Source organism: Neodiprion pinetum, chromosome 7, assembly GCF_021155775.2.
Source record: "Neodiprion pinetum isolate iyNeoPine1 chromosome 7, iyNeoPine1.2, whole genome shotgun sequence".
NCBI lineage: Eukaryota > Metazoa > Arthropoda > Insecta > Hymenoptera > Diprionidae > Neodiprion > Neodiprion pinetum.
Window position 1 is genome coordinate 577,543 of NC_060238.1, and position 13,701 is coordinate 591,243.

Below are 13,701 nucleotides of genomic sequence, written 5' to 3' on the forward strand. Positions count from 1 at the left end.
ATAGCCTCAAGTGTCAGACGACGTGGCCGACGAAAACATGGCGATGGCAGTGTCAGCGCTCGAACTCTACCTTGGCGATGTGCAAGGCTGACGACAAAAGAATTCCAACCGAAAAAACGTTGAAGCGTAAATGTCCAGGGGTTACCTGGTCTCCCGGGACTCACTCTCTACCTATGTAAATACATACCTGCGTAATTATTTATTTACAAAGCTGATCAGTCTTTTTGTAAGGCTTCAAAATGGGGTTGTGCAAATGTCCAAAGAGAAGAGTTACGAATCAGTTTTGTTTCGAGCACCGCGTCAACGTCTGCGAGCATTGCATGGTCACGAATCATCCCAAGGTAAGTGTCGTCCCTTTTCTATGATCAGCCGCAATTGCGCGGTCCATTCCTAGCCTCACTTTTCTCCAAGTTGACAAATGTTTAAACTGCACATGCCTTACAGTGTGTAATTCAGTCGTATCTTCACTGGCTGAAGGACAGCGACTACAGTCCGGCCTGCACCCTGTGCTCAGGAGCGTTGACGGATGGGGATTGCGTCAGGCTGACGTGCTACCACATCTTTCACTGGGCCTGCGTAGATGCCTATGCTAGAAATCTACCAGCTACAACTGCACCCGCGGGATACACGTGTCCAGTTTGCGGGATTGCCATTTTCCCACAGCCAAATCTAGTTTCCCCGGTCGCGGACGTCCTCAAGGAGAAACTCGCCGGAGTCAATTGGGCGAGGGCTGGTCTCGGCTTGCCATTGGTTGGTCATCATTTTATTTGCACAGAAATTAATTTCTCCTGTGTTAGTTTAGATTTTACTATTGTGCATGGATGATTGAATTTCCCAAAGGCTTCTTGGGATTTCACAAAAATTCTACCTCTTGATCCGTCTCGTGACTTTAACAGAGATTCACTCTGAGGTTTAATTTTTTTTTAGTTGAGCGACGACAGGGAGCAAAAACCGACCCAGGAACGTAAGGTCTCGGTGACCGAGATGTCTACCTCTTACCAAAACCACACAGCTACAGCCTTGCCGAGTGTAGCGACCCCTCGGACTAGCAGCAATATAAACTTGATCAATTCCGGCGGTAGCAGCAGCAGCAGCAGCAGCAGCATTCACTCGACAGTGCAGAAATCTGGACCCCCCTATTCCGTTGTGAATGTAGAACCTTCGATGCCTTTTTCAAATCAGGCAAGCAAGAAAGTTTTCGAGGCGTACGATGACCCGAAGGACTTATCCTATGACCATGACGAAAACAAGTATCAGCGGAAATCCGCGATTGAATGGTTCATGAGATGGTGGAAATTAATTTCTAGAACTCCGGCACGCAGGCGAGGCTCCTCTGGATCGTTGTACAAGCGATATGTTGTGGTTACCGTACTGTTAGTCCTAGCATTTGTTGGTATAATTATGTTATTCTCGTGGCTTGGCAGAATAGCTACCGATGGAGACCCTAACTTTGATGTAAACAGGAACAATCTAGTGAGAGTTGAAAGGCGACAAGAATAGATATTATAAGATAATATAACAGTAACAATATTGTGTGAACGTAACAACGAGTCCATAACAGTAGGCGTACAATCGTGTTACGATGGCCGTTAAGATCGGAAGAACCGAGGTTCACTTATCTCGTGGTCGTCGATTTGGACCGAGCAACGTAAATGATTAATTACTGTTCTTACGTTGATTGTTTTAACGAAAAGTATATAATTTACATATAACGATAAAAATAAATTGTATATTTCCATTAATCGTGCAGTACGTAGCATATGTCGACTCAGCGAAGTACATTTCCATGCGAATTTACTTTTACTTTTCATTCACATGTACGCTTCTGGTAAGCCGACATTATCGTTACACGATAGCTATAAATATTTGGATGTCAAAGAAAAAAGCGAATCTTCTGAAATTTGAATTAACAAAGCATAATACGAGTGTGAAATAAAACAATTCACCTACACATGTAAGAATACTCTGAATCGTAAATTTTTGAATATTTCACTGTTATCTCGTCGATCTGTAAGTGGTTCAGAGTCCTCCATCGCTCGATATCTGATTGAATCGGAAATAGTCACAAGCTTTGGCATCTTCATAAATTAACATACATCGTCCAAGTATTTGTTATTGAAATCAATCCTGCCGGGTCGATGTCGGCGGTAAAGTCATGAAATATTCAAACAGTTTTCCAGCCTCGTACCGAGAAATTCACCTTCGGCTCGCTCGCGATAAAGTAGTTCTAGAAGATATCATAACCAGATCGGAAGTGAAAAAATGTATTCAGCGACTGCGTTCTCGGGTACCATTGCGTTATTGAATTTCGTTGACGCGGCAACTTCTAACGCGGATTTCGGCGTCCCTTGCAATTTACCATAGTATTTTTATAACTGCACCGGCTGTTATTCTCGTAATATTACGCCTGTTCAGATGTTGGCGAAATTTCATGAACGCGTCGGCAAATTGTGGTGGGGACGGTAAAGAATGCTATCTGAAACGAAATGAGGGAGGCATAAGAGCAGGAGGTACACTCGCTGATTCACCCGCGACAGCGAAGGATTCCCAGACTCGATCTGTTCCCCGCTTACGGCGGATCGGCTCGCTCGTTCTCAACGGAATCACGTAAATAATAACGCACATTTTGCACGCGGATTTGATTGAGATGAAGGCCCTGCAGATTTGGTCCAGAAAATTGTATCTGAAAAGCTTGACACTCGGATTGGGGAGTACTGCCGGGCTGTTTTGTCTCTACGAGAGCGGTCACAGACTTGTTGCCACCACGATTACCGTTCTTGGCTTGGGTACGTTTTCAAATTTGCATCGTCTCTCATCTTCCCAAGTATTTAGTTTGTCGAAATTACGTCGGCTTTAATTAGGCAAATGATCGTTGACATTTCGTCAAGTGTGCTACCTGGGTTGTTTCATTCTCCATCCGTTGTTCATCTTCGCGATCGGCTGACAACCCTCTCCAAAACCTCGGCAGGCATCCGGGCTCTAAACCTGATTTACGAGACTTTTATTTTTACGACGCGATTTAGGAACTGCATACCTTCGTTGGAGGAATGCGACGCGCTTACCGATTCACTCGAAGCACGCGGTGATCGTAACAGGATGCGACTCGGGGCTCGGATACAGCTTGGCTCTGCACTGTCGTGCCCTGGATGCAACGGTAATCGCTGGGGTCTTACAGCCCGACGGCCTCGGTGCTCGGGATCTGACACGAAATGGGATCAACGTTATTCCCTTGGATATAACCAGGAGCGAGAGTATCGCGCAATTTGGAACCGAAGCTCGGGAGCTGATGGCCCAGGAGAAACTTGGTAAGTGCAGTTTAATTAAGTACAAGCCAGACCTTACAACGCTGGCCGTGGAAGTGTAGCATCGAAAGTTTCGCAAATTCGCTACGCAGATCTTCGCGCTCTCGTGAACAACGCTGGGATGATGATTTTTGGCGAATTCGAATGGCAGACCGAAGAGCAAATGCGACGTCAGGTCGAAGTAAATCTCCTCGGAACGATGGGAATAACCAAGGAGCTTATGCCGGACGTCAGGTCAACAAGGAGCAGAATCATCGTCGTCACGAGTCACTGCTCGAGCCAGCCTTTGCCCGGCGTTGCGACGTATGCCGCGACGAAAGCCGCGCTCTCGGCTTGGACGACGGCACTTAGGATCGAAGTTTCCAAGTATGGAGTCGAGGTCGTCTGCTTTGTGCCAGGTAAGCACGTTGTCATACGCCGATCATCATCCGCGTCCAAAGTCGACCATCCGCATGTAAAAATTTTCAACAATCTTCAATTTCAGGATCATTCACCAAGGACAGTAATCTACTCTCGAGACAGAGCAAATACTTCGCGGACATGGCGAACGCGATGAAGCCAGAAGCGAGAAGCTTTTACGGTAGCTATTTCACGAGGTACAGCCGTTATCTTTCCGAAATGTCGCGAGAGATCGCGCCGCATAAGATAGAGGATCCCCTGCTTTATCAAACCTTCGACGGCGCTTTAATGGACGTCTATCCTCGCAGCGTCTACAAGTATGCGAATCTTTCTTGCATCGCTTATACGCCGTTGTCCATTGTCGTGGTGATAATAATATCTTCCGGCACTGTCGCTGTTTCAGATGTGAACCGTGGAGATACACATTTTATCACCTGCTCTTTAGTACTACACCCACGTTCGTTCGCGATAGGTTGGTGGAGAAATTCGTTTCGATGCCGAGATGGAATTCTTCTATGGAAGAGGCGGAAGAGAGTGCGATGGTACCGGAACTTGAGAACGTCAAACCTTATCAGTCTGATCTTATGCCAAACGATGAAACGGTCCCCAGTTCTGTAAAATCTATTCCCGAAGATGTGTCAACGCAGAAAAGTGATTTGAATAACTTGACCAAGGGGAACAACTTACCACGGTGATGCTACTGGCTACTGTACGTTAGGCCGTCGCATTCACGATCACATTAATCTCTCATTCGTAATCCCGATACAATGATAAATATGCGTGGTGTATACTGTCGAAAGAATTCATAACGTTAATAAACCTAATACACAGTTTGTCTACCCAACAGTTTAATAATTATACATGCATTTGTAATGAATTATGGTGCGTTTTACTCGATACGTTCGTCACTTTTTCACCCCGCCCAACTGTTCTTGATCTTTATCCGATTTTTGATCGTCTGACTAATTGCTGTCGCGTTTAAATTTATCGTAAGACCACCAAAGCCACTTGCGTGGACGTTCAGAGGACGTCAACTTCACACTTGACTGATTCACATCCCTTATTTCTTCGTAATCATCTATATATATTTATATATAGATAATAATCATTTAGAATAACCCTACGTAACCATATCACGAAGGTTGTTTGTTCCCTGATGAGGGAAGAAACAATTTACGGTATTAGTATGGGTGAAAAAAACATGCCTGTGGTGACTGGTACCTCTTCGTCGCGCCATGGACAAGGAGCATTAATTCCCACATTCTCAATGACCGATCGCCAGTCTTCCGTGATTGGCACATCGTTGAAGTTTCCACAAAGGCATTTCGGATGTGTGCAATCCTTTTTCTGTAATGTGGCTGCATCACACCCTTGAAGTTCCTGACCCTGTGCGGCTCGCATTTCGTTCCTTTCCGTCGCGTTCAAAAATAATTCTGGAAAGTATTTTCGCAAGGAAAATCCTCGAGGAGATACGTCGATGTAGTTTTCACTTGTTGGGAGCAATCCTTTCGTGGGTCTTCCTGTAATAATGCGATATTGTTGTATTAGACATATTTATATCAATTTCTTTTTCTTATAAATAGGAGAACGAATCGCTGAATGACAAATCTACCTCTGACCGGTATCCATGAATTCATGACGTCATTCGGTGTAAAATCTTTGTTTGGCGCATTCTGCTGCTTCAAAACATCCTGCGATACCTGAATTTCCGTGGATACCGAAAATGCTGACGGCACGGAACTTTGGGAGTCCGCCTCCTCATAGAATTCGTAAAACTGAACTACCGATCCTGCTCCACGTTCGTCAATGCTGGTTTCTCCACGCGTGTCATGGCACTTGGTACAAATATTTTTCGGTGCGAGGTGCGGTTTAGGTTTTGGTAAAGTGCGGTCCGCGGTTTTCGTAATTTCCGTTGCTTGCTCATGATGATCATTTTGAAAAAAACAGCTACAGGTAGAGTGATTCTGACGATCAACCCGGTTGTTGGTGGGCTGCATTCGCGAGCGAAATTTCCCTAAGGTACGCGCCTAATGAACGGGAAGATGATACTATACATAATTGAGAACATTAATCATCAATATTTAAGCAAACTTTCAATGGATACCTCATCGGTTTGTGGTGAGAACGATAAATAATTTCCATTCCGAATGTAGTCGAAGTCCGTTATCCCGCCATAGGGGCCTTGTCCACCGGTATTGGTACAGGTTTCTGGAAAAAAGTGTTTCGTTGCGGAAAATTCAATCTAAGCACGGCGGAAGATGCGTCCTATCAAGTAGTGATCATTTTTTATTACACATATATTTACGAACGAAAGTTAATGGCAAATAATTAGTCACTTAAAAAACTTTGATAAGATTCTGAAAAAATCACAGCGAATATTATAGCGAGTATCCTGAAATAAATTTATCAAACTTTATCATTGACTTGTTGTTACAAATCTACGAGAGTTTGTTAAGAATTTATGCATCACCTTCAGCGAAAGGAGCTCCATAATTAATGTTGTTGATTGATATTGCAATTAGAGTGGATATTTCAGAATTGTTTTTGCGAAATCTCACCGATCTCGAATGAATGTCTCGTCGTCTGCGTGGATCTGCAGGGGTATAACAGAGGATCCCTGTGTCTTATATTTGCCATTGCTCTCCATGTTTCATGCGAACGTGAGGGAGATGACGATTAGTATGCCGTAAGTATATCGAGCTATTCGTTGTTGTAACATAATTTCGCCGGGGACGTAACGTCTATAATATTCACGATATTATGAATTAAAAAAATAAACATAACCATAAGATTTCAAAGCAGCGTGCGTTGTGATAGGTTTTGTGGATTGGCAACTTCCTGTTTGCCGGCATACCTACCGTTTGAATCTTAGAGGTTTGAATAAATAATAGATTCAACACTTGCAGATTTTGCAAGTATTAACGAGCGGAGCACAAATTCTTCGATACATTTTTTTGTAGCTTGCACAAAAAATTCATATCGGTGTCGCCCTCTTGACGCGATGAAAAGTAATTCTTGTAAAATTAGCGCGAAACCGCGGCGCGGAGGTTGAGATAACGCTTACGCGATCTCTTACAATTATTTTGTACTTGAAAATTCAATAGGCAGGTCCATATCACCATGAAACAGTTACTAAAAACTTGAAATATCAGACTCGGCTATTCTTCATTTGTACATGTATTCTGGACGAAGATGATCTACACCACACAAAATTATTTTACACACATTTATAAACTCAGTCAAGTTACGGCCTTATTACATGCGACCCGCGATACTTCGAAGGTAACGATAAACGCCTTACTCTATACAACTTGAGATACATACATGCAATCATCTTGTTCCTGAATTCACGTATGTGCATACAAGCATTTGTATTCCCTGTTTCCAGTAATTGTGTTTCATGATGATATGGATCTGTCTATTTATGTTACAGCCACAGAATAGTCGCCAAAGTTGTCCCAATTATTATCCGTCACGTGTATTAGCGTCATTCTACAAACAACTTACCCGCCAAAAAGTGAAGACGAAAATTTGCCAGGGGTACCCGTCTTTAGATTTATCAGTCAACGACTCACGGCTGACAAACGTTTGTTCCTAACCTGTGATACGTCAAATTCTGGTCAAATTCCAACTGCACATTGAAACACCTGTTTGTTCGCACTCCTAGCTTCGAGTGTCAGCAATTCAGGACGAGATAATTACTGATAGTCTATTCACTCCATTGTAGAGGATAATGGGGAATCGATCCAGCCTACTATTGCGTGAGGAGGAAATTGCGCAAATTCAGGATGCGACTGGATGTAAGCCTAGTTACGCAAATTCCATAATATCTTAACTACTAGGTTCATGAAAATTCAGTTACGAAATTTCTAGATCATGCTTACACGTTAGAAACTGACTAATCTGATCGTCGATATAAGCTTTCTCGTACAGTTCTTTGTCAGTAATTTTCAATAATTAACTGTTTAATTGACGGAGGACTATTCGATTTACAGTTACACCAAACCAAATAGAGCGACTGTATAGCAGATTCACGAGCTTGGATCGTGGGGATTGTGGGACCTTGAGCCGTGAGGATTTCCTCAGAATCCCTGAGTTAGCCATTAATCCACTTGGTGACAGAATTGTGAACGCGTTCTTCGAAGAGGGCGGCAGTGACAGAGTCAACTTTCTCCAATTCATGCAAGTCTTGGCCCACTTTAGGCCTATTAAAAAGAACAGTCCAAATCGGCTAAACTCTAGACAAGAAAAATTGAAATGTAAGTTCAAATGCACACAGGAAAACACTCATAATTACCATATTTTCCTGCTAATATTTCCAAATGTTTCTCTTCAATTTTAGATTCTGGTTAAATGTATTTAATTAAACGCTAATTATTTAATTATAGTTGCCTTCAGAATGTACGATTTGGATAACGATGATTTAATTTCAAAGGAAGAATTACTGGCAATCTTGCATATGATGGTGGGGGCCAATATAAGGTAGACGATTGTTCAGTGATGCAGTAATGGCTTACAAAATGTTAAAAAACTCAATTAGCTGACACGTTATTTTTTATACTTTTCATTGAAACAATAAACATATGATTGCAGTGAAGAACAGCTGACTAGCATCGCCGAGCGGACTATAGTAGAGGCTGATGAAAATGGGGATGGGATGATTTCATTCGAGGAATTTGTCAAAGCATTGGAAAGGACGGACGTTGAACAAAAAATGTCCATCAGATTTCTTAGCTAAAAATTGTATCTACTGATCAAGCACAGAGTATTGTATATTAATAGCTGAATATAGTCATTAATCTGTTTATTTATAAGATTCAACAAACGACGAATTCGAATTGTTTGCCTTAATGCTGACATTTGCAATCACTCTTCAAGATTGTCAACTAACTGTGCAAATTAGCAAAATGTAGCTGCACGTCAATGTTCTAACTTGAAATACGCTTGAACTCTACAATTCAGTTATAGCCAGCTACTATTTTTTTTCCTTTTTTTTTTTTTGCTTATTCAGAGTGAGCGGAATAGTTGGAACGGTAGTAAAATAGACCATAGTAACTTTTGGTTGGTGAATGTACATGATATAAAATAAGACGGAATTACATGGGCCGAAAACAAATATCAGAATCAATTGTCTCATCTGGAGGTACATAAATGTGTCGTTCAGGCCCATAATGTAGATAGAATGTGTATAGCAAGTACGTAATTAATAAATAATTTCAGAGCTCAATTTTTATGGTAGATAAGTTGTGGGAACATTTCAGGTAGATAATTATGATTAATCAATTACAGATACATACATACAGTAATCATAACAATCTCGGGTATGTCATTTATTATTTCTAGGTCAGAATGATGAAGTTCGTGAAACCCTGTAATATTGGTGTTTTGATTGAATATAACATAGAAGATAGAGCCGATCCTGCTTTGGAATGCTTAAGCATAAATGATTAAATTATTTACCACATGTTTAGTCTTACCGATATTCAGGATTCACACGTTCTGTTTACAAAATATATTGTCGAATAAACCAAGAATAAAGCATAAAATATCAAACTCTCTCCAGAAAGAATTTCGTTAAATGCCCGTGGCTTCTCATTTATAGAGTCTATCAATTGCTATACTTACAAACCATTTCAATGATTATTAAATTATAATTTATTTAATACAAAATAATTTGATGCCTAATCTTCTTTAGGTATAAATTATTAATCTACGCTGTGGAGGATACTGCCAACTTTTTCAAGTGCTCCATAAATACTTGAAGACTGACATCGTCTGTTAATACAGGTGCTCCACTTTCCTAAAATCCAAGCAATTCAGTTTACATAATTTCGAGGGGAAAATTTAATCATAGTGGAGGCAAAAATATGTGGTATAATATTTGTACTGTCAAAACCTGCACCAAGCATTTATTAGGATATCATGATTTTATGAGAGAATTGTGATTATTTGTACTTCATAGTGTCCAAGGTATTTACTGGTCTGCAATGAATAAGAAATATTACTTGTGTGCATACGTCCACACCGATTACATATAACTCGAAGTGACCGAAAAGTCCCTTCTCTCCGAAGCTCCAATTATCAAGCACCCATACCGGAAAGAAACAAAAGGAGAAGGAAGAAAAAACATAAAAAATGATAAAATGAACACACCCCATTGGGCATCGGCATCCCCTGGATCGCAGGATTCATGGCGACATAAAAATTATCATTACAGTTACACATTGCTGGCAGCTAATGCTATATTTCAGCTTAGCACATAGTGAGAGGTATATGCGGCCAATGATTGTGTCACATTTACAATAACGAAAACCCTATGGATTAAATTACAGATAAACTTTAACAGTTATTTGTCTTTAGTAATAGAAGTCTCTGATCAATCAGCTATTTTTGATGATCCTTCTACACGGATGAAAAATTCCATTGAGTAACGAGGGATATCGATATGATTGATATTCATTAATCGAAGAAGATTCAATTCGACATTCGAGTAGGAATACAAAAATCTGTAGGTATTGATAGATATCAGAAGTACTTACCGCCCCATAGGCATACATATTATTGTGAGTTTGGCTCGGATTGACTTTACTGAGAAGAAACCTTGCTTGGGATCCTCCTTGTTCAGTATCGATATACCGAGGAGCTGGGAATCTCCCAGCCAGAATTTCTGCTGCGTCGTCTACAGGGGCTGCCAGTAGCTGGCGGAAATTCTCGTATTCTGGTTGATCTTGGTATTTCAGTTGACGCCACTGAGCTATCGTCTAGTAATAAGAACGTTAACGGATATAAATGATCCCTGAGCTGGACCATAACTCAGTTGAGAAAACGATTTGACTGTGATGCGTAACTATTTGAAAAAAAAAAAAAAAAAACCATCCAAAATTCACCAAAATTAGTTTGTTTCCTAATTGAGTGCGAGGGGATAGATGTACTTACCTCTCCATGGAAAATGAGAATTTGGAAGAAAGTGTCCATGAGCAGGATTCTGTCTGGTTGAATTGATGATGTGTCTAATAGGACAGGTTCTGGGGGACCTCCAAATCCATAGCTGTACAAGATTGGCTGTACCATGATGAGAGAATTTGTCAGGTCTTCTCTCATAAGCATGTGCCTAAGTACCATAAAGAAATTGCGAGGTGTTTACGATTATTTTTCGGATAGTAGGTACTTTGCAAGAATTGAATCACCTGGCATCTTACCTATAGAAACTGGTCTCATCCGGGGAATTATTGAAAACTTGAAGAAACTGAGATCTTCTGAGATGATACATGAACTGTGGGTATAGCGAAAAGTTCTCTGCCAATCTAAAACTGTTTGGATCATCCTTCGCGTATTCTCCGAACTTTTGACACTGAAAATGACCGAGATTCCACCTTTACAGTGCTGTTTGTAGAGAAAATAGCCATGAAAATGCAGTGAAATTATAATCACGTACGAGTCTAATGAGCATCCTATCCACCCATCTAAGAACATCCGGTCCATCGTCTGTCTCAGCTCTAAACACAGCAAGACGAGACATGAGAACTGCTGCAGCCTCTTGATCAAAGCCTGCACTGACATGATGCAATGACGTAGACGCGTCCGCCCAGCTATAGATAAAATAATCGAATCATTAGGAATCTGACATTCAGAATAAGGTTATTCATTTGCCGTGTGAACTGTGTAAAACAAGAAAAATAAACTAACTTTCTGGCAATAGTAGTGACCCTAATTCTCCTTTGCCCGCTACTGTGTTGATACTGTGTGATGAACTGGATGCACCCTCTTCCGCCCTGGGGTATGGGTGCAGCGTGTTGATTAACAACTTCAAAGAATAAAGCTGTCGTAGTGGAAGGGTTCAATGAACAAAACTTCCATTGGCAAGTACCGCCTAGGCCAACTTCCTGTTCTCCGACACTGGGTCCTTTGACGTTGAGCGATACACACGGACCAATTGCTCCGGATACTTTGATTTCTCTCGACGTTTTCACCTCCAGTGTTGCGTTAAATGCCATTTTCAAGTCTCCTTTTGGATCCTTAGCAAAAACACGTTGAAACGTTTGTTTGAAAAGTGAAGAATTGAAAGAATCTCCCATAACCATGTGTCCTCCCGTTGAATTACAACATTGTCTCATTTCTAGTAGTCCAGTCTGGTCCAGGGCACATGAGTATATATCGATTATGTGACCGTTTGCAGCTGCACGAGCGGCTAAGCTGTCGTAGTGCTTTGTCGCCTTTTTCATATACTTGGCATTGTCTTTGTGGATGTCATGATGGGATCGAATCGGCTGACGCAAATCGTCGGTGACAACTTGACCTGGTCCTTGACTGCACAATCCGCCCACGAACAACATGATCCTGTGTAAATGGAAAATGATGCACTGATGCTATATTTAATGAAAAGTTCACACCGATACACTCGTGACAAAAGTTCTGAAAAAAATGTTTATATTCAAAGAAAGAAACAATTTGAGCAATCACTGCATACTGAACAATGGGGATGGGTCCTTCTTCTACCACTCCAAACTGACACAAGTCATCGCAGCAAATAATTTTACACTTACCTCCCACCAGTATTGGCATAACTAGCTTCTAGCAGTCCCGTTGCAACAGCCAGAGCAACACCAGTTGATCTCAGGGATCGCTTTCCCGGACCTACAGGCCACGGATCTTTTTGTAACTCTCCCAGCAAATCGGTCAAGCTCATATCGCATTTGTGCACAGGCTGAAGAAATCTGTTAGCTGGAGAAAGGGGTTGACCACCAGGTACTCTTTGCGGATTTGGATTTTGCCCAGGGACTGGTCTTCCGATACCTGGAAAAATCGAGATGAGTAAAGGAAGTGCTTTTGAAAAAGCTGAATCAAGCAAAGGGTCCGATTTACCTACCCAACATATCCTGGACTTGTTTTGGCTGGAGATCCTTGGTCCCCCGAAACACATAACTTTTACTGCAACCCTCGCAGCCCAGCTCGTGAACTTGAACCATTTTTCCAAACGTGATCAAGCCGATTAGTGCATTAGGTGGGAGAAGGGAAAGTGACATCTGCAGCGAATCCTTCAGAGCCCCCAGTTCTTCTTCGTCAAGACACGTATCCACAACAAGCAAGAATATCGGTGGCAGACACTGTGCTCTAGTAATAGTATACTCGATGGTAGAAAACATCGGTATCAATTCGGCAGGCTGATGTTGTTCCGAAATGGCTGCATACTGGGGAGGGAAGGGATTCCTCTGGAAGCAGAAGTTGCAGACCCAGAGCTTGGCACGGTAATCTACTTGGCAAAGTGGATTCAAAATCGCCCTGCATGTCGATCTTGTGCACAGTACTGGATCGTACTGAATAGGCGGGAGATCTAGGCGCTCTTTTATCGGCTGGTAGAGTGTCCCCAATGGAACCACAAGCCGTGTAGCTTCGATTCGTGATGATGGCCACACATTCCATGTGAACCTTACTCCGTCCCGATCCTCGTTTTGCTGAATGAATTCTTCGTATGTCGTCATATCGCTCTGGGTTTTATCTCAGTTTAAGCAAAGACCTATAATGAAGGCATGCAAGAGAATCAGAAGCCGGGATGGTGATGTTTTGAGGCCAGTTCATAAAATTGGATTGCGACGAATTGGGGGCGACAAATATGTAGTGTACTTGCAGGGTAAGGAAATAAGGCTTCTTCAATGAATATTTACGTATTCTAGTCAGGTCTTGATTTTCTTACCGCATACAGTTTACACTTGATCGAGAAAATGAACGCAAATTTCGTGCGAGTAGTTCGATTGTTTTAGGTTATGACAGGAAACTTACCTGACAGCTGCCACTTTTGAAAATACAGTGAAATCTTGTCACGAAAAATCTTACGAAACGGCTTCGAGAGAATCCTCAGGGCCGGTTAGTACATAATTTTCTTAATAAATGAGGAAACACTAGGAATGATGTTGGAATCTCCCACACCCGTCACTTGAGGCCACGTCACTTTGAAGAACGCGTACGCAGGCAAACTCTCGGGCAGATCAATCGTTCTCTCTGG

The 13,701-nt window shown here is 41.8% G+C and overlaps 5 protein-coding genes across 9 annotated transcripts; 3 read left to right on the forward strand and 2 right to left on the reverse strand.

Annotated features, from left to right (window-relative positions):
- The first annotated feature begins 10 nt into the window (after nt 1-10).
- Nucleotides 11-1,742, forward strand: LOC124223397 (zinc finger protein-like 1 homolog). The gene is made up of 3 exons (XM_046635314.2): nt 11-341; nt 445-750; nt 928-1,742. Exons 1-3 carry the CDS (start codon nt 240-242, stop codon nt 1,498-1,500), a joined length of 981 nt encoding a protein of 326 aa, XP_046491270.1. The 5' UTR covers nt 11-239; the 3' UTR covers nt 1,501-1,742.
- On the reverse strand, nt 1,185-7,703 carry LOC124223396 (uncharacterized). 3 transcript variants are annotated; one of them, XM_069137827.1, is made up of 6 exons: nt 7,586-7,703; nt 6,260-6,442; nt 5,806-5,909; nt 5,314-5,728; nt 4,907-5,221; nt 1,185-4,491 (listed from the first exon to the last, which is right to left on the reverse strand). In XM_069137827.1, the coding sequence occupies exons 2-6, from the start codon at nt 6,336-6,338 to the stop codon at nt 4,436-4,438; spliced, it is 969 nt and encodes a 322-aa protein (XP_068993928.1). In that variant the 5' UTR covers nt 6,339-6,442; nt 7,586-7,703; the 3' UTR covers nt 1,185-4,435. The 3 variants fall into 3 exon arrangements, with proteins under 3 accessions (XP_068993928.1, XP_068993927.1, XP_068993926.1); XM_069137826.1 differs by lacking the exon at nt 7,586-7,703 and adding an exon at nt 7,209-7,313; XM_069137825.1 differs by lacking the exon at nt 7,586-7,703 and adding an exon at nt 6,560-6,670.
- sro (SDR family oxidoreductase shroud) lies at nt 2,100-4,578 on the forward strand. Its single transcript, XM_046635303.2, has 5 exons — nt 2,100-2,786; nt 3,024-3,305; nt 3,395-3,700; nt 3,787-4,018; nt 4,105-4,578. The coding sequence occupies exons 1-5, from the start codon at nt 2,648-2,650 to the stop codon at nt 4,394-4,396; spliced, it is 1,251 nt and encodes a 416-aa protein (XP_046491259.1). The 5' UTR covers nt 2,100-2,647; the 3' UTR covers nt 4,397-4,578.
- elm (calcineurin like EF-hand protein 1 elm) lies at nt 7,098-8,928 on the forward strand. Of its 2 annotated transcripts, XM_046635321.2 has the most exons (5): nt 7,098-7,287; nt 7,429-7,501; nt 7,697-7,960; nt 8,090-8,183; nt 8,295-8,928. In XM_046635321.2, the coding sequence occupies exons 1-5, from the start codon at nt 7,102-7,104 to the stop codon at nt 8,437-8,439; spliced, it is 762 nt and encodes a 253-aa protein (XP_046491277.1). In that variant the 5' UTR covers nt 7,098-7,101; the 3' UTR covers nt 8,440-8,928. The 2 variants fall into 2 exon arrangements, with proteins under 2 accessions (XP_046491277.1, XP_046491279.1); XM_046635323.2 differs by lacking the exon at nt 7,098-7,287 and having other exon boundaries at nt 7,360-7,501.
- Sec23 (transport protein Sec23) lies at nt 8,659-13,642 on the reverse strand. Of its 2 annotated transcripts, XM_046635275.2 has the most exons (10): nt 13,479-13,642; nt 12,568-13,215; nt 12,245-12,494; nt 11,388-12,038; nt 11,137-11,290; nt 10,901-11,052; nt 10,638-10,812; nt 10,241-10,462; nt 9,855-9,875; nt 8,659-9,501 (listed from the first exon to the last, which is right to left on the reverse strand). In XM_046635275.2, exons 2-10 carry the CDS (start codon nt 13,178-13,180, stop codon nt 9,412-9,414), a joined length of 2,328 nt encoding a protein of 775 aa, XP_046491231.1. In that variant the 5' UTR covers nt 13,181-13,215; nt 13,479-13,642; the 3' UTR covers nt 8,659-9,411. The 2 variants fall into 2 exon arrangements, with proteins under 2 accessions (XP_046491231.1, XP_046491232.1); XM_046635276.2 differs by lacking the exon at nt 9,855-9,875 and having other exon boundaries at nt 13,479-13,640.
- Between the last annotated feature and the right edge of the window lie 59 nt (nt 13,643-13,701).